The 22,407-nt window shown below is 44.6% G+C and overlaps 10 protein-coding genes and 1 non-coding gene across 11 annotated transcripts; 5 read left to right on the forward strand and 6 right to left on the reverse strand.

Moving 5' to 3' along the window:
- Window positions 1-1,213: 1,213 nt before the first annotated feature.
- VTP01DRAFT_7678 (uncharacterized protein) lies at window positions 1,214-1,484 on the forward strand (the record flags this gene model as incomplete). The annotated part of the gene is made up of 2 exons (XM_069386715.1): window positions 1,214-1,238; window positions 1,309-1,484. The coding sequence occupies 2 exons, from the start codon at window positions 1,214-1,216 to the stop codon at window positions 1,482-1,484; spliced, it is 201 nt and encodes a 66-aa protein (XP_069242143.1).
- On the reverse strand, window positions 1,416-1,489 carry VTP01DRAFT_t29. The gene has a single exon. It is a non-coding gene; the product is annotated as a tRNA-OTHER (tRNA).
- Window positions 1,490-2,363: 874 nt separating this feature from the next.
- On the reverse strand, window positions 2,364-4,636 carry VTP01DRAFT_7679 (uncharacterized protein; the record flags this gene model as incomplete). The annotated part of the gene is made up of 10 exons (XM_069386716.1): window positions 2,364-2,487; window positions 2,552-2,652; window positions 2,714-2,866; window positions 2,931-3,064; window positions 3,117-3,433; window positions 3,495-3,921; window positions 3,986-4,094; window positions 4,171-4,347; window positions 4,423-4,511; window positions 4,573-4,636. The coding sequence occupies 10 exons, from the start codon at window positions 4,634-4,636 to the stop codon at window positions 2,364-2,366; spliced, it is 1,695 nt and encodes a 564-aa protein (XP_069242144.1).
- Window positions 4,637-5,644: 1,008 nt separating this feature from the next.
- On the forward strand, window positions 5,645-7,016 carry VTP01DRAFT_7680 (uncharacterized protein; the record flags this gene model as incomplete). Its single annotated transcript, XM_069386718.1, has 3 exons — window positions 5,645-5,839; window positions 5,910-6,039; window positions 6,106-7,016. The coding sequence occupies 3 exons, from the start codon at window positions 5,645-5,647 to the stop codon at window positions 7,014-7,016; spliced, it is 1,236 nt and encodes a 411-aa protein (XP_069242145.1).
- A 337-nt stretch (window positions 7,017-7,353) lies between these two features.
- On the reverse strand, window positions 7,354-10,059 carry VTP01DRAFT_7681 (uncharacterized protein; the record flags this gene model as incomplete). Its single annotated transcript, XM_069386719.1, has 5 exons — window positions 7,354-8,230; window positions 8,285-8,744; window positions 8,805-9,181; window positions 9,243-9,355; window positions 9,412-10,059. 5 exons carry the CDS (start codon window positions 10,057-10,059, stop codon window positions 7,354-7,356), a joined length of 2,475 nt encoding a protein of 824 aa, XP_069242146.1.
- Window positions 10,060-10,635: 576 nt separating this feature from the next.
- VTP01DRAFT_7682 (uncharacterized protein) lies at window positions 10,636-11,881 on the reverse strand (the record flags this gene model as incomplete). The annotated part of the gene is made up of 4 exons (XM_069386720.1): window positions 10,636-10,980; window positions 11,040-11,298; window positions 11,362-11,704; window positions 11,764-11,881. The coding sequence occupies 4 exons, from the start codon at window positions 11,879-11,881 to the stop codon at window positions 10,636-10,638; spliced, it is 1,065 nt and encodes a 354-aa protein (XP_069242147.1).
- Window positions 11,882-13,558: 1,677 nt separating this feature from the next.
- Window positions 13,559-14,395, reverse strand: VTP01DRAFT_7683 (uncharacterized protein; the record flags this gene model as incomplete). The annotated part of the gene is made up of 1 exon (XM_069386721.1): window positions 13,559-14,395. The coding sequence occupies one exon, from the start codon at window positions 14,393-14,395 to the stop codon at window positions 13,559-13,561; it is 837 nt and encodes a 278-aa protein (XP_069242148.1).
- Window positions 14,396-15,346: 951 nt separating this feature from the next.
- VTP01DRAFT_7684 (uncharacterized protein) lies at window positions 15,347-16,607 on the forward strand (the record flags this gene model as incomplete). Its single annotated transcript, XM_069386722.1, has 3 exons — window positions 15,347-15,721; window positions 15,795-16,222; window positions 16,289-16,607. 3 exons carry the CDS (start codon window positions 15,347-15,349, stop codon window positions 16,605-16,607), a joined length of 1,122 nt encoding a protein of 373 aa, XP_069242149.1.
- Window positions 16,608-18,426: 1,819 nt separating this feature from the next.
- Window positions 18,427-18,684, forward strand: VTP01DRAFT_7685 (uncharacterized protein; the record flags this gene model as incomplete). The annotated part of the gene is made up of 1 exon (XM_069386723.1): window positions 18,427-18,684. The coding sequence occupies one exon, from the start codon at window positions 18,427-18,429 to the stop codon at window positions 18,682-18,684; it is 258 nt and encodes an 85-aa protein (XP_069242150.1).
- Window positions 18,685-19,446: 762 nt separating this feature from the next.
- On the forward strand, window positions 19,447-20,223 carry VTP01DRAFT_7686 (uncharacterized protein; the record flags this gene model as incomplete). The annotated part of the gene is made up of 2 exons (XM_069386724.1): window positions 19,447-19,758; window positions 19,831-20,223. 2 exons carry the CDS (start codon window positions 19,447-19,449, stop codon window positions 20,221-20,223), a joined length of 705 nt encoding a protein of 234 aa, XP_069242151.1.
- Window positions 20,224-20,493: 270 nt separating this feature from the next.
- On the reverse strand, window positions 20,494-22,095 carry VTP01DRAFT_7687 (uncharacterized protein; the record flags this gene model as incomplete). Its single annotated transcript, XM_069386725.1, has 7 exons — window positions 20,494-20,570; window positions 20,631-20,918; window positions 20,996-21,164; window positions 21,231-21,406; window positions 21,470-21,688; window positions 21,750-21,896; window positions 21,963-22,095. 7 exons carry the CDS (start codon window positions 22,093-22,095, stop codon window positions 20,494-20,496), a joined length of 1,209 nt encoding a protein of 402 aa, XP_069242152.1.
- Between the last annotated feature and the right edge of the window lie 312 nt (window positions 22,096-22,407).

Raw genomic sequence — 22,407 nt, forward strand, 5'->3', positions numbered from 1 at the left:
CTATATGCTCTTTGGATCAAATCATTACTTATTGTAGTATAACAGTGCTGGGAATCTGGCCACCCGATATGCATCCAATGAACATGCATTTGTTCGGCTTTTAACTTATATCGTTCGTTATTGATGACAACCGCCAAAATAAACAGCAACAGTTTTGCCAATCAAAGATGTCACAGTAATCGATCACCTTTCATTTCCATTATTCACGCAGCATGGAAAATTTTTATTATGCAGCAACTCCGACGGGATCTGAAAGGTATATAAAGAACGATGTCCTAGGTACCTTGATGTTCCTCATCCTCTCAGGTGTTTTGGCTAAGATCAAGTGTAGTATCTGTTCTTTATATTTTAACAACGATAACGAGGATCATTGTTCCTCATGTTGTTACTCTTATCTTTTCCACCTGGTCTCCTGTGCGCTGGCTCGCCATCACAGTGACCGCTGGTGTCCACAACCTCACACTCTAGTTGTGCGACGCCGACAAACCAAAAATGAAAATAAAGAAAAAAAAAAAAAAAAAAAACAAAAAAAAAACAGGATATAGTGGAGGAGAGGAGTTTGTTGAGATTGCTATATTTACAGCACGATTTCGTCCTTACATTGATGAATGTAAATGAATATGGTAAATATCTGGAATAACTCAATAACATAAATACTGCAGTTAATGTGATTTGTCGTGTGTTGATGTTATCTTTATAGCCTGCGTACGTGTCGTGCAATGCTTGACGATACTTCATCGCTGATGGACTACAACTGATAGTGCGTCAAAGATATCTTGTCACAACTTTAACTGGAATTTTACGGTGGATGACAGCATGCAGAGTCATGTTTTGTGATCTAGACAAATTATGCAAACTGATTTGGTGAGTATGCGGGGAAGGAAGACTACATCTTTTCGAATCTTTGGAGCAGCGCCTGCCTGCTTCTCGATCACAAACCAGCATGTCTTTGCAACGATCACTTCGGATCAACTGGCCTTTGTGATCTAGCAGTCTTGAGTTAACTGCCCATCGCTGCGTGATGTGCATGGATCAGCGACGTGTCCGATCACCAACATCATTGCAACTTGCGCGGGCATTGCGTGCCACTACTACGCCTCCTGCGTACTTCTACATACGAGGAACTTTGAAAGGCTCGTAGCTCTTCATTCATACATAGTACAAGTAGAGCTTGCAGGTGCCCATTTTGAGTACCGCCAAAATCGGTGGAAATATGCAAACCGCGTCTTGCTTCAAAGGTACGCTACAACATTGAGCTTCAGCATAAACAGAATGCTCTTTACTAACGAAATGTTTTGTTATGCGTAGCAAACGACAGTTACGATAACGAGAAGAAAAAAGGTAGCCCAGGTTTGCCCGCATTATCGTGCGAAGCGAACTTCGCATGCAAGGGTACGATTACCGGGACCACCCGTAGGACCCTACTGGATTTGAACCAGACACCTCCAGTTTTGAAAGCCGGCGCTCTACCGATTAAGCTATAGGGACCTTTGGTCATGTATGAAAAATCAGTCTAGGGGTACCTTCTATTCCGGAATTTCGTTTTTCCGTGGTAATGGACACAAACGTTATGCGTCGTTGTCATCTTCTGAGTTTACCTACAGGCACAATAAAACAGAAGCGTTTACCTAATCTTACCTCCATTCCAAGAAGTCCACTTCCTTCAGACATTAGACATTAAACGATTTTGCATTTTGATCTTACGATTGCTCTTTACAAATATTCTGATGACTTGAGCATCAACATGGTCTGCAATTCTGATCTCTGCACTTAAAGGTGATGCGGGTCCTCTCCAGCTCACTTTGCCACAGAATTCAGAAGGAATGCTTATCATTAAAGCGTGTCAGCACGGTTTCTTTTGACTTTTCTGAGCAAGCTTTCTATCTCTCATACCTACAAATGTATTTAGACAAGTGTTTGAACGGAGAATACATCCACACAGCGCAAATACCAGTAATGCCGCGCCGTAACGTCGGCGTCGTGCGTAAAACTGTTGTGGTTGATTATTTAGAATCCTCTCGGTTCTTGATAAAGGATTTACTTTGGACAGACAGATAGTGGTCATTGTCGACCGGACTGACTGCGTTGCTGATACAGGAAGTTGACAGCTGTCCATATGCATGAATAGACGAAATGAAGAAAAATGAAAAAGGACAATCAAATGAATTTAGATACCAAGGTCTCTCCTATTATATGCACTTAAACGAAGAAAGGATGGGAACAAAGAAAATGTCTTGCTTTCATTGAAAACATGCGGAGCGATTACATGTGAACCGATAATAATAATAATATATAGTAATGGCGATTGAATTGATGCAATTATGAATTTCTATGCTTTGATACATATTTACAATATAACGAATCTATTTTGCATCTTTTTGCTTTTCAGATCCGTGAAGTCTGCTCTTTCTCGATTCATCGAGGGACTTGGCGTAGTCATAAGACTCCTTCTTAAGAGTCTTTTCTCCAAAGGACAAAGATACCAACCTAAATTTTTTCAATGCTAAGTCAGTTCAACAGTGTCATGTTATGTAAAAAGAAAACTCGTTACCTAGCAAGGTTCACCCGCAGCATCAAGTCCTCCTGAGTAGGTAAAGTCTTGCCGCTTTCCGATGCACTCTTGCGCTCATTGACAAAGTTACTTTGTATGTACTGTGCAGTCATTTTTCAGTCAATCGTTCTTCATCACCTTGTTCTAAGTATATGAACGAACCTCAGACACTTCCGCTGGAATATCGTAAGCACTATGCTTAGCAGCTTGCAGATACATTCTAAATATGTTCATTGTTTCCGCCGGTAGATTTGGTAGAGGTTCGTCTATCTCTGCCAAGTTGTATATTGGCTCAAGACGAACAGAGCAATGATTCTAGGTCGGATGGTATTAATGGTTATTCAAACTGGTTGTCAGAACTTAGAGTATAACTACTCACCGGTAGAATCGATTTTCCAGAAGAAAGCGAAATGATAGAAATATCGGTGTCAAAGTCAAATTGACTGTAGGGGAAGTCATATTTCAGGCTTTGGTTCTGGATAACATTGTTGAGTGCCTGGACATTTCGAACGCCTTGAAATATGTATGAGACGCCAAGTCATGCGATGCAATAAAACGAAATTACCAGTATCATTCAAAGTTCCTTCCGTCAGAGAGGTCTCGTCAATCAGCAGCGAAGTTCCATCCACGAGTTGTAGCAGACCAGCTTGCAAGTTTTCATATTCACTTTTCGGAGAAAAACGACCAGCGTTCAGACCTTCGATCGTTAACGGCAAAGAGACGATTTGTAAAGCAAGACGCTCTATCATTGATGCAACCAACTTGCTCGCAGTGTTTTTGAGCGCGTAGTACGAGGAAGATTTCCCGTTCTGAGCGACATCAGGGAAATTGGATACGTTCAATGTGAACTGTCCAATTTTAACGTCTTGATGCTTTGCAGTACTAATCAAAATGTTTGTGAGAATGTGTGAAATGTCGTGCAACGTCGATGAAAGTTGCTTACACTCGTGAAATCAGCTGGAGCAGCACAAATTCTGCGACGAGCTTATCGCCCCCAAAAACAGCGGCGATGTAGTCGATCAATTTAGCGCGGATGTCACGCGCTTGGTGCAACATATTATCTAAATCCTCGGAACCAAATGGTACACCAGCAGACCCTTCCAGGGACTGGTACGTAATAGCATGTATCACAGGTACGCCCGACAGACTGGACATTCCAGGATTGAACTGATCGACTTCTGTATCCTCTGGCTGAACAGCGCCCATCACGCCGATAACATCGACTAGTTGTCCAACCCTCAGGGCTTCGGCGGATTGATAAAACTTGACAATGGCAGCGCTGTGTTCAGTTTCCGGGAGCGGGAACTTTTTATCGTCTTTCTTGGATTCAAGGTTCTCGATGCTAAGCCCATCGAAACTCGTGCTCAGCTCTAATCCCATTTTTGCTGTTAATTTTAGATGCTATAGGCTAATAATTCCTCCTTGCATGCATACCGGTGGGATACAGCCGATCTTTTACCCAATCAGTTTCACCTGGTGGAGATACACAATAAACCGGAAAGCGTTCACACAAGTAATTTGACGATTCATCAAAGATTGCAGCCTAAAACGGCAAAATTTAGAAAATCCGTCTCTACCGTGTACAATGCCACCCTGAAATACACGAAGTCCACGCTTACATCAGAATCGATAGGGTCGTCCGTATATCGATAGCATTTCAGTTCTGTGCCACTGTTGGATTTGTATGCGCTCACAAACATCTCAGGACCAAGACCTGTATCCTGGACCATGCATCTGAAACGCACCAACGTATTTTTAGGCACACGTTGCACCGAGACTGAATTTATAGCTGGTATCTACCACGGAACGGGATAGTCAGATGTTTCCTATTCTGAAAGTTGTTCCTCCTCAAGTCACATGCTGTGAAGTACCTGGGACCTCTGATCAGTGGTTGCAAACAGGTTCGCGAAATGATCGGACGGATCAAACGTGCTGGGTTCCTTGTCCTGGACATGTTGCTCTGTACAGGTTGTTGCGTCAGCTCTAAGCAAACAATCGACTGCAAAGATCCGAATGCATACCAAAGAGGCGTGCTATGACTGTCAGAGGGGATTGGATCGCTTCTGTCGCTGCAGTGTTTGACATCGTACAGTAAAAAACGAAGAAGCCGTTGGCGGGAATGGAAAAGCAAGCGGCTTGTGCAGCCTATGCATCGGGTTCTTGGAAATTATTCCTGGATTGAAACAATATCGCCAATGACGAAACAAAAGCGTTGCAGTAGCAGCAGAAAATGCTCCTTTCGAACCATAGAAATGTATATTAAATGAATATCACAATATTTGTAATTTGTAATACGACTAGTTTACAAAGCAAAGCTCAATAATCATGCGGAATAACATAACTGGAGCGTACACATGTCTAGATGCTGCAGTGTTTACCCATACGCAGCAACGCTTCCTTGCAGATAGTCTGCAGAGAGCAAAACAGATTGCTGCAATGTGCTAGCAACAGCGTGGCAGCTACTAGCGTGGTTACGAAAGTTTTAAATCATTATGTAACAACGTGCAAATAATTTATATCAAATATCGTGCGCTACATTAGCAAATGATGAGAAGAAAATGGCGGGCCCGAAAATCGACAATGAGGAATGGTAATCGATTATTTGAGCTCCAAACAACAGACCCGATCGTAGCTTTCTTCCTGAAGGATCCATCTGTGTCTTCCGGCGGAGCTATTGTTGGTACGCGGGTGCTTTTTTTGATCCCAACTGTTCCCCTCGCTCGCTGACCCGCAAGATAGGCACAAGTACCCTAGCAATGACAAGCATGCGACATATTGCAAGTGCAGTGCACTAAATGTGGTGCGGAAAGGGAGAGGTTCAGAAACTCCACCGTTCCGCTCATGAGCACCATATTTAGATTGTATCGGGTGATGATGATGAGGGATGGGGGAATACAGTCCGCGTGGCTGCTGTGGTGGCGACAATCGTGCTGCGTGTTACTTGAGCAACGCGCGGCGTTTTAAGTGTCTTAGGTTTGAGTGTCACAAACTTTCAAGCGCTCGTTTTCCTGTTTCTTCTCTTCTCTCTCACTCTCCACTCACACACGCAACCCTCTTATTTTTCCACACTTTCCCTCTCCTCTCCTCCGCGCAATGAACCCCGTCGACGCTACATTGTGGTCACAGCCTCCCCCAACTGTGCCCGCCTTTAAAGACTACGAACCTACCCCGCCCTACGAAAGGTACACCAGTTTCGTTGACCTTGCCGTGAGCGAAATACTCGAACGATATCAACACGATACCGAATTACTCAAGCATATCTTGGCTGCAAAAGCGGAGGAAGATAAAGTACGAGCCCTTTTTGATATTTAAAAGTATGTGTAATACGATGATGCTTACAAAAACATTGTTAAAACAGAGGCGAGCCGCAGAAGAATTACGCCGGGCTGAAGAGGCACGCTTGCAGACAAAATATCTCGAGTTATTTGGTGCTGGGACCGAACATCATCGAGAATCAACCGATGCTTTTTCTTTGATCGATGGCTTTGGTAACATTTTTGGATATTGTCCTTGTTACATTGAGCTATCAAATTAACTCCTGAGGATAACATTAGGTTCTTTGGCCATGTCAGCAGCTTCCTCCGAACTTGCAGCAGAAGCCTGGCCGAATACCAGCATGCCATTAATGGCTCCGCTGCCGTCCTCAACCGCCTCTGTCACGACCACCCCTCCTTCTCCTTCCCCAAGCTACATGCCATCGCCTTCTGTATATGGATTCGAGGTCCCATTTGCCGATTTGAGTATTTCAAAGGCGTCACCACCTGATGCAAGGAAAGACGACAAGGTTCCTTACCAGCAGCAAACAAAGCAGCATCAACAACAGCAGCAACAGCAACAACCACGACGACAGCAACAACAACAACAACAACAACAACAACAACAGCAATTATCAAAAGAACAGGCAGATGCCCAGAATACAGAAACACGAACATCATCAACAATAACGACAACAACAACAACCGACAGACCATGCAAACGAACGTTATCTCGCACGCGATCTCAGCGAAAATCAAACGCTAGTACGAAAATGTCAAAACGAAACCGCAGAACGCCCATGTCTCCCTGCCCGTCCACGCAAACGAATGGTAACAGCAACGATGAGACTACATCGCCGTTACCTCCTCCCCCTCCTGTTCCACCTCACCAGGTGTCTCCAAAAAAGCAGACATCAGATGAGGCTCAACTGGACCACGAGAAAGTCATGGAGGCCTTGAGAGCAAAACTGCGGCGTTCAAACCTTCCACAGGAACAGAGACAAGATACCAGTATTCAACACGCACAGGCCGCAAGCATGTCGCCGACAGGGATGCTTCTTTTGGATCTGAAGAACCCAAAGAAACTATTCCCGCAGCGTAAACCACACGTTGCTGCAACCCGAAGACCTCGTCCTTTTGCATCTGCTCACAACTACTGTGAAGGCAAAGCATCAAAGGAACAACCAAAAGAAGCGGAAGCTCGTAGTTAAGAAACAACCATCTCTCTGATACCCCCAACTTTGACTTGTAACATAATAACCACAAAGTCATTCACACACATTCTCTCTCTATTCTCCTCTCTGTCTTTTCCCTCTCTTTCTCAGCCCGCGTTTCATCCACAATCCATTCCCTCTTTTTTATGTATCTCTTTAACATATATAAACCTTCCTATTGAAACGCTGTTTGAAATTCGAGAAAGGAAGGAAAGCAAAGAGATTGGTTATTCAAGCAATGAAAAGCACATGTTCTAGTGAGTATTCCTGAGTGCAGGCGTGGGTATTTGCATTTACAGTACAATGTCTTCGGTATAACCACGATTGGGATGTATCAGGCATAGCAGATGGATGCATCGGTGGCGATTGATGGTATTTGGTATACACGGTTCCCAGATAATTCGAGAGAGCGAGGAAGTTCGGAGATTTTTCGATGTAGCAGCAATTTGACAATCCAAGTTGCAGAGCCGAAACCTGCAGCTGGAGCTCTGGTGCGTATGCGGATCTGTGAAATCCTGCCATATCTGCTAAGCACCTCAACGATGTCGAGCTTGTCGACGATCTCGGATATGTTTTGGAAACATACAAATTTTGTTCGGTTTTCGTGCTCGTCGTATTCACCATCATCATCGGCACATGACAGCTGTGATGAGATATCCGCAACCTCCTTTGAAGATCCATCCACCGTGCAAGTTTTGCCAATTTTCTCGCTGCTTGATGCCTCTTCACCTGTAATAGGTCCGAGCATGAGAACAGGTTCGTCAGATTTCTTTTGTTCAGGCTTTTGCTGTGATTCTTCCACTATCTGTCCAGTCTCCTGTACTTTCTCCCTCTGATATCCTTTGTTCCCTCTCGTCGATGATCCATCTGGATGTTTAATCGTAACATCCGCGGTCGCAACATCTGGATCAGACTGGTTCTTCTCAAACACGACGTCATCGAACCAGTTTGCGCTATCCACCGAGTGAACATCAAAACCATTGATAACCTCTTCATTAAATTTTCTTGCGGCTGCTTCCCACTCTGTTTGCCGCAAAGAAGAGCGATTAGATTTCCTGTTTTGCTGCTGCAGAGAACTAGAAACCAACGGCTTTGGATCGCGATCGACAGGAGTAGCCACCAAATCGAACGATGAATTGTTTTTTAAAAGCGTACAGGCGCGTTCAAATTCTGCAAGGATCGTTTCAAAGCCGACTTTGGAGCATGTATGCCTGATAATCTTGATAAGTCGCGCAAATCTTCGCATCAGCCAGGTAAATACTTACGCCACGTTGCGGTCGACAATGAACGGATCTTCAACAACAATATATGAGGTTTGATACATTTTGCTTCGCTGCAAAAGACGACCGGCCCGAATGGATGTGATTTTAGTGTCGTACTTGAATTTGTGGGCATAATATTCGAAGAACCCAGTAACCAGCTCGCCGACGCTCATTTGATTCCTGCAATACCACAATGTTCGATATCCTAGCTTCGTTTCCAGTGCTGGAGCTGTCGGATCGTTTGTCAGGCTGATGCAAGTATGGAAGCCAACGTTGCATATAACCGGGTTACGTTTGTAAAGAAAATGCTGCTCTCCTATTCGTTTCATGCGACAATCACGGTACTGGCAAGTATTTCGTCCACTTATACGCTGCAGATTGGGAATTACTGGTGGGTTGCAGGTCATGAGGTAAAAAAGGGCCATCATGGTATAGGCATAGCTGCTGAGGGTGCCGTCTCTGGCTAAAATTCAATCAAGGTAAACATCACATAGTCTATGCTTTGCTCTTTTTGTATACTTACGACTGTTGATCTGTCGTACTTTTGAGAAATATTTTATTGCGTATATAAACGGTCGAACACGTGGATCAAGCTGCGTGTACTCCTTTACGAGTTTGGAGTTATGCACGCCGAGGGTATTTTGCGTCGTGATATCGCAATGGATGCCAGTTTTTGGATCAAAGAACTTGCAGATAGGTACAGATGCGTGAGCTATAGCTTCGACATTCTCCATGCCGCTCCTTCGCAGCTTCTCTCTCAGATCAAACATGTTGTAATATGAATTTCGTTCCCTGGATAATTTGTTAATTCTGCTGATATCTTGGGAGAATTGTTGCTCGGGAACCACGATGCATAAATCCAGGTCGGAATCTCCAAAGTCCAGATTATTTGCAGCAGATCTACAACCGAAATGTTCAAACTATTCGTTCGTTTGAAAAGTAAGGCTCACCGTATGCTTACCCAAACATCTGAACTTTGAGCTTTGCTTGTGGATATGCATAACGCAACATACCAAAGATCTTGTTGACTACTGTGCGACGCTTCTCTTTCAAGTGCTTCGTGCTCGAAAGAGTCTAAATATTTAGGTTCAGTTAAGCGCCGATGGGCGTTAATTCCCGCGGAAACGTACCTCGAAAAGTTTCTCAATCTCGCGCGACAAAGCATCAGAGCAGATGCCGGCATTGATTGATGTAAGCGAGTCATCACTGGCTTTTTGCGTAACGGCGCCGCAAATAGAGGACGACGATGATCCATCCAGCTGGCGTGTCACGGTCCCCATACTAGGCTCAAGAAGACAGTTTGCAGCCGACGACGACGATGACGATGTAGTAGGAGGAAAAATGACAATCACAAAATTATGCTTCAGGGCATTGGTATCAATGCGAGGCAAAAACCCATATTTCGCCTCTTGCTGATAGTGCGCGGACAGGATAACTTGAACGCTCCACAGAGTAAATGGGCTCGAGTGCATGCTGACATATTCTTGTGGTATCCGCAGTAGGAAACTCACCAGGCTGCCGTAGCTTTCCACCACCGTGTTGTACTCTTTTATGTGATCGCCCATTACCAATTCCTTCTCTACATTGTGCAACGGAGCCACCTGTGCGCTGTGTCCGTCTTGCCTGCTTTCGCCGACGTTGCATGAGAGCTGCCATGTGTAGGATTTGCAGAGTTCGATAATGAGGCTTTCAGCGAGTCGTTGTAGAGAGTCGTTGGGCACGAACATGTCAAGTTGCACAAAGATGGTAAACCCAGGAACTGGGCCACACATGAGCATTGACCGTGTGGGACTGCGCCGCCCGATATTTCTTTTGCGACCCATCAGATACTAGGCGACAACATAAATCTATAGAAATCTATAGACAAGACTGATGCATTGAACGTATCCTGCTTGCGCAGTAAAATATCAATACTATCACATACATCGCATAAATGGTACCTGTTTTGACTGAATGCCACGCGGCAATGTTATCCAAAGTATTGGGTAATCGTTAGCATAACGGTTAATTATCAATGTCATTTACCTGCGGATTGGGACCATCTTCAACTATCTTAGTACATGATTCTTTTTGAGACGCGAGCTTAATAAATTGATATCTAAACTCTTTTTTTTAAAAAAAAAAAACTCCTTAACTGATTCTCTCACAGATCAAACAAGTGACTTTTTCATTTTTGGAGCAGCAGAATATGCGGGGGGTTGTGCTCTCACTAGTTTGGAAACAATAATAGCGGTGGAATAAAAAAAAAAGGAGAACAAAAGTTAATAACAAGAGAGGGACGGCTAAAAAAAAATAAGGAGGATCAAGAAGAGAATATGATAAACAAGTACATCAACATCAAGGAGGTTAAAAGTTTATAACAGACCGCCTTCACGCAAGTTATTTTGAATGATAATGTCGTTTACAGCAGCCATGACAAATTTGATCTGCTGCGTGTCGGTCGCACATGTGAAGTGGGTGTAAATTTGCTTGGTATCAGACTGGTTGAGCGATACGAATCTGTTGAGAATGTAGTCGCTTGCTGCATCGTAGTTGTTTTCGGGTCCGGTAAAGTCGGGGAAGTTCTCGCTCAGTGGGTGCTTTGGCAGTTTTTCCTTAAAGATATCAATCTTGTTCAAAAACAGAATGATGGATGTCTTGACGAACCATCGAGAGTTGCAGATGGAGTCGAATAAAGTCAGAGCCTCCTGCATACGGTTCTAGAAACGAGAAATTTAGATTGACATTGCACCTGAATACAGGAATATATTTTACGTACCACTGTCTCGTCTTCAATGAGGACTTGATCGTATTCGGAAATTGCAACCAAAAAGATGATTGCTGTCACGTTTTCGAAGCAGTGGATCCACTTTTTGCGTTCTGATCGCTGACCACCCACATCGAACATACGGTACGTGAGTTCTCCAATGACAAACGTCGTTTCGGTGATACCCGTCGTCTTGACACGCGAACGAAGTACATCCTGATCTGTTGGTACGTAGCTGGGATCACCGATACGATCAATGGAATCAAAGTAGCTGCATTGTTTTTCTTTGAGCAAAGAGTATCCACAAACGCTTTAAATCAAGACAGCCACTTACTACTTGGCAGAGTCGTTGAGTTGATATTCACGGCTTCGATCAAATACGCCAAGTAGATTTGGGTCCTTCCACAAGGACTTTACGGCCTGAGTCACTTCGGGTGGCAAGGACTCGAGTTCAATTTGTGTCGGCAAGTCCATGACCACAGCGGCGTGCTGGCGGTTGCTAGGCTGCGCAAGGGCGACGCCCATGTTGTCCATTGCTTCAAGGATGACACGCATCGACTGAACAGTATTCGAAAAAATGATTTCTTTGAACGCTTCACGCTCGTCTCGAGAATATCCACCGTCGTGGATCAATTTCATCTGCTTCAAAATTGTGGATTTGCCGGACTCTCCGGCACCTTCATAAAATGTGTTAAGTTTGAATGCACAGCAAACGCTGCAACCCCCAAATATTTACCAAGCAGCAGCATTTTTACTTCATTGCGCATATTCAGCTTGTCACGCTTGATTTGGTTCTCGATCTCCTCATTGCGTGCCTTGCCATCGTGTACTTCGTTTGATTGACAGCAGCCCATGTCGATCTATAAAGTAGCGTGCGTTGTATGTGAGTGAGTGAGACAGACGAGAAGAAAAAAAGGGAACAGGAGAAGAAGCACTAGGATCAAGTGTTTTATCTAGGTCCATCGTAGGAAAGAGATAGAGCGTTTTGCTCCTTGTCCCTTTTCACTCCTCAGTGACAACTTTGTTGCAACAGTTTGGACTCCATAGAGTGTATGTGCCAACTTGATCTTGTGCGTGGCATCTTCCTTCGTTTTCTAAATATCCCCACCTTTTATCGTTTTTTTCTTAACTTGTAGGATGATCGTATGCAGTGTGTGTTGGTAAGGACCAAGGTAATAATGTTAACGGGTAGAATCCTCCAGGGGTTGGAAAATGCAATGTAGAGCTAAGAAGCAAGAAAAAAAAGAAAGAGAGAGAGAAGGCGACGAAAAGAGGAGAGATTGACAATAGTAGTAGTGGGATCTCCACCACAGAAAGGAAAAAATAAGGGGGGAATTCTGCGCCAGCCAGCCAGGGGCGAAAAGAGCGAGAGATAGAGAGTGAGAAAGGAAGCAGAGGGAGGAAAGAATAATCCGAGATGAGGAGGAGGAGGAGTGTGAGCTTCCGGTAAAGAGGGAGCAAGCGAGTGTGCAACTGGCGTCAAGTCGCGAGGTCGTTGTCTTGACAATTCGTGTTACTTGCGCATGCCGATCCGCGTTCGGTGCAACCTTCCGATCAGCTTCATTTGCTGCTCTCGTAAATAAACATCGCTTTCCTCCGCGGCGGCGGCGATGGATTGATTTTTGTTCATTTGCAGTAAAAGGATACGAAGTATTCTAGTACATACTCACCCTTCGCAGGTATGCAAGGTAACTGCAGACGCACCATCCGAGCTCAATGAACTTTAAAAAAATGTTTCCAGGAACAACTTTGACATTTTGCACCGTCTGTCTGTGGGCGCCGCGTTGCAGTGTCGATCAAGCTCGCTCGCCCGGAAGTCAATGTCAATGCTTCAATGGATAATAAATTAAGCTCACATTACAAGAATTTGCTATTCCACATGTCAGTCAGAATTTACACAGCCATCTCTTTCGGTGGCGATGTAGTCTAGATACTTTCGATCTTTGCAACAACCACACATCGCAGGGCTATCCTCCTCCGTGATTCCATGGAAGCGCAGTGCTACAAAGTCAAGAGAAAAGCATCGGCGTCGTATACTGTTCATTGGTCGTTGGGCGCAGACCATGGAAATTGACACAACCAATGCCAACAATGTTACGTTTCCCACGTGTCCTGAAGTATCGTAGTATAAGTCTTCCTGTCCATCGACGCATTATTTATTATCCAAAAATGGAGCACAGTTGCAGGGTGGTGATGGTAAAGGACGCTCACGGTGTGCCAACCTGCAGTAACATGATCATGGTGCGCATTTAAACATTATCTAAAGTCCTTGCTATATTTCCCTAATTGCGTAGATACCATATCAGCGCAGTACGCGAGCGTTTAAGAAATGCATACAATTTAACTTTATTGGACAATCCAATTTGAGTACATCGACTCGCCAGAATATTTAGTTACTTTGCTCCTATCACAGCCTCTTTGGCATGGATGAGTCTGATAAGTGTTTCGTTGATGGGTACCTGAACTCCTCTTTCCTTTGCGAGACGGACAAGATATCCATTGATAAAATCGATCTCAGTCTTCCTTTTTGCTCACAAATCCTGTACTGTCGTGCAGTTATTTGGGCTCGAGATCTCAGCCGTCTTTACGACCTCGTGCAGTAACTCTTCGCCCGTAGCTTGCAGCTCTGTCAGTGTCTCAGCCGCTTCCTTTGTCAAGCCTTCCAACAGTTCCATGGACCCAGCGTTTTCGAGTAGTTTACCGTTGGCTACATCCAAAAGAGCAGCGACGGGATTAATAGTAGCGTTCACGACCAGTTTGCGCAGCATCCGTTTGAGAAGCTCCGGCCATTCCAAAACGGTTGTGCGAAAATCAGGGCATTCTTCAAACGCTTTAAATATCGGTCTGACTTTATCGGCCCGGGAGTGAGGCAAGGCACCGAGGTTTAAACCTTTTGGATCATTCCACCCAGAATTGTGCTTGATATGAAACGGGCCGAGACGTTCGATTGCATGACGATTCACACCTGCGATAATGGACGGTGCGTCCTTGGTCGAGGTCCAGACCTTGGATAGCAACTCCTCTGCAACACCCATGCCATTCTGGAACAAGAGCACTGTGCTGTCTTGGTTCAACATTGGTTTGACAGCGTGCACAGCATCGACAGCGTGCTGCGACTTCGTAGCGACGATCAAAGCTTCGATGGTGCGGTTGCTTATTGCCTGTGAATCTTTAAAATTCAGAGCATCGAAACCACCTAGTTCGACTGGGTCTCGCTGCCGCCTGCGATATTTGATAGTGCTTTGACGGGCCACAAAGTCTTTGACATGGACTTGAGAGCGTAACAGCAATGTTACTGCATTCCGTCGACCTAGTTCGAAAGCCAGGTGGCAGCCGATAGCACCTGTACCCAGAATATGAAAGTGCATCGCGTGTGCCTGGAAGTTTCTAAAAAGAAGTAACCTTTTGATCCGCCAGAGATATATAGAGTCAATTCCCACTGGATGACTCACACCAACGTACATGCAACTTGCTCGACGGTTTGCCAGTTTTTTAAGCTCCTTTGGCGTCATACCTTGGAACTACTATGCCTTTCTTGGCTGATCCAATAGCACACTCAGTTTTGTAGACATGATTTCCTCAAGTTAGCCTTTCTTTTTCTACCATATATATACACCACCGCTTTAACGCTAGCTGTTTTTCTAAACAACGCCAGCAGATCACGGTGTAGCAGCTCGATAGGCAACTAATACCGGAATGATCTAACTGCTTATCTACAAATATGCGTCATTGAACGCACAATCATACAGCGGGAAACGCGATAGGAGTGTAGGCGTAGATTGAAACAACTCGGGTACGTGTGAATCCTTTTAAGGCAGATGCGGCAATCAAAAGATATTGCGAGCCTATGTATTAGTTCACGAAAATGTAGAAGAGCATCTACAAGAACTTTGGGAAGCGAATATTGGACTCATGGTATACCATGGAAATTATAGGTGAAATTTTCCAGGAAGACACAGGCCTTCATTCTGACAAGCAGTCAGGCTGTCATTAATCCGCTTGCTGACGTCAAGTTCATCGTGGTCGATTTGTAATCAAGTGATGGTCCCTGCATTTGCTGTACGTTTGAACGGGAAGAAAGTATTAATAGTAACTCAAGCACTTGATATGACTGCCTCATTTTAGCGCTTGGCAACTTACTAGCTATGTGCAATAGAGCAAAGCTAGATAGATGAATGTGATGTGTGATGTTTGGATCCCTTACTGCCGTCAATAACTACCCGTATTTCATGCTAAAAGTTGAAAAGTCCGACGAAGGTATAAGACTGCCTTCAGCTCTCTGAATCCTTTGAGACCCTTGTGATCTTTTTTTTTTTACTATGGCTAAGAAAACAGCATTGATTTTCGGTGCTAATGGCATCAGTGGAACTGCAACTGTTCAACAGCTCGCAAAATCCAAAGACTGGCTCAAAATTATTGCCGTGTCACGCCGGCCTGCGCAGTTTGACTTTGAAGATCCAAGGGTCATCCACGTCAGCCTCGATATCCTCCAAAGCTCGGTACCCGAGATTGCCGAGCGACTCACTGGCGCTGGTGCTATTGATGCCACACACGCGTTCCATTTTACCTACGTTGAAAAAAGCGATCCCGAGGAGCTGGTCAAGGTCAACGAGGAACTGTTGCACAAGACTCTCGATGCAGTTGTCAATGCCTGCCCGCATCTTGAAACGTTCATGCTTCAGACTGGATACAAGGTATGTACTGCCGCGCCATTTCTTTGGAATTTGACGACACGAGAGAACGATAATAACTGATATGCATGTCTAGTACTACGCTGTATTCTTGGGACCGCCAAAGATGGCACCCACACCCTTCAAGGAAGATGCTCCCAGAGCGGAATCTAACGAGATTTTTTACTATGCCCAAGAAGATTTACTCAAGCAGTATGCTGAGAAACACAACTGGCGCTGGCTTATCACTCGTCCGAACACTATTGTTGGTATCGCAAAGGGCAACTTTATGAACATTGCCATCTCTATCGGAATCTACGCTGCATTGCAGAAGCAGTTGGGTCAGCCTTTCAAATATCCTGGCAACGCCAAATCTTGGAATGTTATTATCGACCAATCGAGTGCGGTGAACAATGCCGATTTTCATATTTGGGCAGCGACCACTCCCAGCGCAGGTAACAATGCGTACAATATTCACAACGGTGATAAGGTGGTCGTCAAGGATTTGTGGTCAAGCATCGCGGAGTAAGTAGTATTTAACGATGTGACAGGCAAGGCTGCTGGGCTTGCAGTTAATAATCTGCTACATAGATATTTCGGACTCGAAGTTTCGACAGAAGGCATGCCTTCTGGCGATGGAGAGCACATATCTCGTGCTTTTTCATTCCCACACTACATGGAAAAACACAGAGACAAGTGGCACGAACTTGCAGACAGATATGGTTTAGACACTACCGCCTACGACTACGGCACCTGGAGTTTTGTAGACTTCATTTTTGCACGTACATGGGGTGACAACGCCTCTTTGGATAAAGCGCGTGCTCAAGGCTGGACCAAGACCGTGGACAGCTTCCAGGATTACCGCGCCGTCTTTGATAAGATGAAGGAGCTCAAAATGATTCCTCAATAAACATCTTTTTTTGCGGCTCTTTTTGCACACAAGCTGGTTGGCTTCAGTTAATATGGAAGACATAGAGTAAGTCTTATCCATCTCGAGCAGACGATTCTCAATAAACCTGCTCCTTCATTTCAATTATTCGGTACATTGTAACAATGTTGTCGTCTCTGCAGCAAGAATTCTAGCCTTGAAACGAACCATTCGTCCCAGGGAAGAAAAGATCGTATGGGGTGCATTGCATTGCAAAATAATTCCACGCAAAGTACATAGAAATTATCTCATTATTATTGCAACATCCTCCGCCAGCATTGATGGAACAGTATGTAGTTTCAAAAGGATCTGTTTTTGGGTATCAAGAAATGAGGAAAAACAGAAAATTCATAGAACGCTATTCTCGGCATTCGTCATCAGGGCAAGGATGTGGGAGAGGCGGTGGCTCTGGACCCCGGGCGCCAGCAGAATTGTGCTTTGCTTTAAAGGGTTTAAGCTATCGGCCGTAATTTTGTCAAACATAACGGCCCGAATCGATCCATTTAGAAACTCTCGCAAGAAGATGTATTTGATTCGCAAGGTTTCAACCCACAAAACAACACTGTGGGCCAAAGCGCACAGGCCCTTTCCGTAGCTTATTATATGTATGCAATTGATGCATGTCGAGTGGGTAGCAACTAAATATACACTTAGTTGACTCAAATCGGGTAACATTTAGTCTCACCGATTTCGATGCTGTGCAGCAGCAAGATCGAATTTCAGTGCCGGCTCTAGGGGCCGCAAAAGAGACAATCTTCATCACGAGCGTGTGGAGGAGAAAAAACGTTATTTTCGATGATATCATTCGTTGCATCGGTTGAGTGCATTCTGTCTATCGCCGTTGAAATGCATACACAGCGTAATCGCCCTGTCTAAATATTTGACATCGTCGTTGAAAATGCAACGTGGTCCAGGTCAAATGATGCTTTCTTGTCTGTATCATTGCTGATACGCAGATTATGATTGCAATTTCATATATTGGAGAATTCAGTGTGCCATGGTCGCCGGCTTAACTATTCTACCGAGCACCAATCGCTCTTTGTGTTACATTCCATCGGGAACTCTATACTAGGCCCATCAATTTTTTTACATCTGCAGAAGATGCAGGAACAGTCAACAGATCGAGCACAGCCACGAGTCCAGAAAAGGAGGGGGGCTGTCTGGTAACTTACTGGGAAGATATATTTTAATGCTTTTTTTGTAACACAAATATATCAAATATCTATGCAAATAGAAAGGTCCCAGGAGAGCAGCAATGATTGATTATTGTCACCCACAATGAAGCCTTGGTAATTGTCTGATGTATCACGACGACCACACGTCAAACGGAAAGTGTCCGGTCTCCTGGGCGAACGAATAGATTCGTCTGTGGCACGAGTTTATTGATTGGTTACTACAAGACCAAACTCAACCGCCACCTGGTCTTCAGTCTTACGAAGTAGAGCATGCACATTTTTTCCCTCTTGGTGCCCTTAGTTCCCCAAAATATATCATCCTTTGCGGCAATTGCATCGCTCCCTGTAAAACAGAAAAAGTACTGGCAAAGGGCGAATATAAGTTGGATATTTTCTTTTTCTCCAAAGTTGTTGATCGGAGGATGATTCGCGCACAAAATTCAAATTCAGGCCGAGTTTGCCATGACGAGTATGATGTCATTGCAGCAGCCTAATTTTTTCTGCATGTTGGGCAAGAAAACTATATATAACGAACTGCCTCCGCTGCCGCCCAACCAGACTCGTTGCACTTTCGCATTTTTCAGGAACCTTATTCTCCCTTTTCATCTCCAACTCACACTCAGACCATGACATCCGTTCAATCCAACGCTCGCATCGCTGCTGCTGCTACTGCCAATCAACCTAAAAGCATTCGGCCTGCAATGACCCGGGACCAGCTCTTGGCTATGGCAAGAAACGAATATGCTCGCCAGCTGTCTAGATACACCGAGGCGCAGCTCAAGAAACGTGTACCGTCATGTCACACTCATCCTGCCTACTATTACTCTACTCTAAAGAAGAGTCACATGGAGCAGCAGCCCAAGACTGCAGCTTCTCGACAGTAATCAGCGAGCAAGCCAAACACTGTACATATATATATCATACAGCGCATTTCCTTTCCTTCGTTCAAGTACCAAGATTCGCAAAGATATACCAGCACCATCCTCCCTCATTGCATTCCATGCCTCGCTCTTCCTTTTTTTTCCATCTGTACATAGCTTAAATCATACAAGGGAACCGTTCACACCCATTTCTTTCTGCAAAAGTATAAAAAACACTTTCAAATGTAACAGTTCCACAAACAACCATATCTCTTTTTTGTTGACCAGCTCCCTTTGTGTGTGTGTGTGTCGGCGAGTAAATTGTAAGTCCTTGGCTGCGTCATTGTGCTTTGATAACTGTCAAGATCATTGATGATACACTTTTTCCCAAAAGTAATGTCGCATTTTGTGAAATTTTATAATACATTTATACACCAAAACGACAAATTGCAGCGACATTAATTTTTGGAAAAGGTGTACTGCAAATATTTTTGAGTCATACGGATCAATGGAACAACTGCAGTGCCCATTTTTGGTCACGACAAACCATATCGGTTTGACTTGAAAACAACCAAGCCATGTTGCCAATTTCCCTGTATACACAACAAAGAGTCATGGAAATATGGATAGCATTGCTGCCATGGTTACCACACTGTGCAGCAGAGTCTGGAAAAGTAACCGCCCTTTCACAGCGTTGCTTGGCCAATCCTGATGTCGGACTATCTGCCTCATCCGCATAGTGGGAAGATGGAAAGACCGCACTGTACTCTCTTTCTTTCGTTTTAAATGGGCTTAGAGACCGTGGTCGATCTCGCACAAGGAAGTCAATCTTTCCCAAACATTGACGCTCCTTCTCACGATGCTTCAGCTGACGTTGCCACGGAGGGTTCATTGTACCAAGCTTTGGAATGTGGACCGGACGGTCAGCCTGGCGGGATCCTAATGACCAGCGTTGGGCAGCAAGTGTTACCCAACATCTGGTTGGGAAACTATCGAGCCTTGGAGGATCAAGAGTTCTTGAGAAAGAACAGAATTACACATATCCTTACACTTGGTCACTTTAAAGAAACATATCCTTCGTCCATGTACATTCACAAGGTAACTTTTTTTTTCTTTGTCCCAAGATTCCTTGAAATTACGGGGGCTAAGAGCCATTTGGTTGTTTTCTAGATTGTTCGTGTTGCCGATAATCCAGAAGCAAACATCATCCAGTATTTCCCAGCTACCAACGAGTTTATAGAAAACGCAGTGCAAGGTCACCATCGGCTGTTAGTACACTGTCTCGCAGGTGTGTCTAGAAGCCCTACAGTCCTCGCAGCTTACTTGATGCATAAGCATCAATTGCGACCGAAAGAAGCGTTAGCAATCATCCGGAAAGCAAGGCCCTTTGTAAATCCAAATCCAGGGTTTATGGAGCAGCTTCGATTGTACCGCGAAATGGGATTTGAGTACAATCCACAGCATCCGGCATTCATCGAGTTCCACAAGCAGCATCCACTCAACGCTGACCATGCGGGCCACGACGAATACAACGCTGCAAAAATCGAGTCCGCAAGGCCTTGATACTTCTTCCCTTGTTAACTTTTGTATATATACACATCACGCGTGAGCTCGCCGCCAAGATACCTGTTTGTATATAGTCATTGTTGTTGAATGTAGAAATAGTTAACTTCCAGTTGCTTCGCCAGGAATGAAGGAAGTTTAATGTTTTCATATAGGACATAGGAATAAATATGCGGATGATATACACAGCAAGAAGAAGCAAAAGAAGGAAAAGAAAGAACAGTAACAGAAAGAGAAAGAGAAAGGGGAAGGAGAGGGTGAAGAAGGAATTTAGTGAGATGCAATAGCTTGATCTTTTTCTGTAACCCGTCGAATTGATTTCCAGCGACCGAGGTATTTCTTTTCACCTGTAAGCAAGAGTTATTACTTAACCCGTTCTGTAAGGACGATGTATATATAGAACTTACTTGATGGCTTGGTATTCTCTTGTTGCTCTCGGGCTTTTTGTCGTTTGCTCGGTGCAGTCTTGGACCGCTTAAGTCCCGATGGAGGTTTTTCGGCTGGCAGAACTGAAGTGGACGAGGATGCAGCAGCAAAGTTCATGATAAGGCGTCCTTTTGCAGAACTGAGAGTATTCGATCGTTTCAAGGTGGAGGATGGGATGGAAGTAGAGGAGAATGAGGGATAATAATCCGGACCTGCACCCTCAAAAGGTGACGTAGTAGTAGTAGATAGCTTGCGACGCGGTGAAGAGGCTGCCAAGGATCAAAGAAAAGACGTTAGCATACATCTGCTTACAAATTGACCACGAGGAAAGTTTTTTTTTTCTTACGAGGATTTGGAAGGATGACGCTATCTCGTGGTACAAGACTTTGGTTAGGAGGGATGCAAGAGCGAGGCGCTGAAAATTCATGCTGGTGCTCTATCAAGAATTCGAGGACTCGTTGGGATTCTCGATAGCCGGCAGGATTCATCTCATCGTCTGGATGTGACAGCACGCCCTAGAGAAAAAAGTTCTGTGTCACCATCAGGTTATTACTGTACATATCTATCCAAGCTCCATTTACAGGTGCAAACACAGCAGCGAGGGATGAAATGTCCATTCGAGTAACATCGCTTGTCATTGCAAACAGTCCAAGCATGTCCATTATGTACATGAGCAGGTATTGGTTGAAGATAGGTAAGCATTCGATCAGGTTCTGGAATGCATCAATTTTGGCTTCGACGCTCGGGTATTCATCGTCTAGCAGATAATCCGGATTGTTTCGTTAGATAAATTCTTTCATAGAAGAACGCAATGACGTACGGAGTGCATCTTTGAAAGGTCGATAATATTCGAGGGTAATTACAGGTTCAGGGAGATGATTGAGAAAACGTCGCATCACGTTTGCTGCATCGTGCACAGTGTAATCGACTCCCCAGTTGAAGCTTGCCCCGAAATCGCTCGTCTCGTCGAACACCGCCTGTAATTTACTTATTCGCTTGGCACTGCCTGACAAGCGGAAGATGCCTTCCACCATAAGCCCTACAATGGCAGAGCACGTGAATACACTATTTTGGATCTAACTGGGCGCATGCGTTCATACCTTCTTCCTTCAAATAGGATCCGCATTTGGCAATCACTGTAGGAATAACGCCGTAGCAAGGTTTGCCGGTTTTAGCATCCAGGTATGAAATGCTCGAGTGAGCATACTTGAGCGACTCTGACAGCGGTGCCCCAAAGACTCTTTTGTCTGAAAAGAACCGAGAGCGTTACAACTGTCATTGTTATTTGCATATTGTGTGTATTGCGGTCTAACCTCCATAGCCATCTGAGCTGCTATCTGTCATGCTGTCTGCTTTGAAATTGCCAACGGTGGCCTTCTTCCACCAAGCTCGAATCAAGTTTTTATGCGCCGGCGACATGGCGCCAGGAACATCGACGGTTGACATGGTAACGCAGTGTTCTAAAGGACTGGAAAGAAGAAAAAAAGTCGACGCTCACAGCAACGAGTTAAAGAGGCATATACTAGCTATGTGTGCGAGAGACAAAAAGACAAATTGAGGGCCAAGAGAGAGAGAGCCTTTCGTGGCTAATTGAGGAGTGGAGGGGCAAACCTGTTTCTTTTTTTGGATCATGGGCCTGGACTCATGGTGGAACACTGGATTAACATTGACCGGTCTGGAATTCAACGCCTTCATAAATGCTGCGTGAAAGCTGCAACAGCCTACAGGTTTTTCAACAATTGTTGGCGCTTTAATCCA

The sequence above is a fragment of the Rhizomucor pusillus genome (genome assembly GCF_041956525.1).
Source record: "Rhizomucor pusillus strain CBS 183.67 unplaced genomic scaffold VTP01scaffold_4, whole genome shotgun sequence".
Taxonomy (NCBI): domain Eukaryota; kingdom Fungi; phylum Mucoromycota; class Mucoromycetes; order Mucorales; family Lichtheimiaceae; genus Rhizomucor; species Rhizomucor pusillus.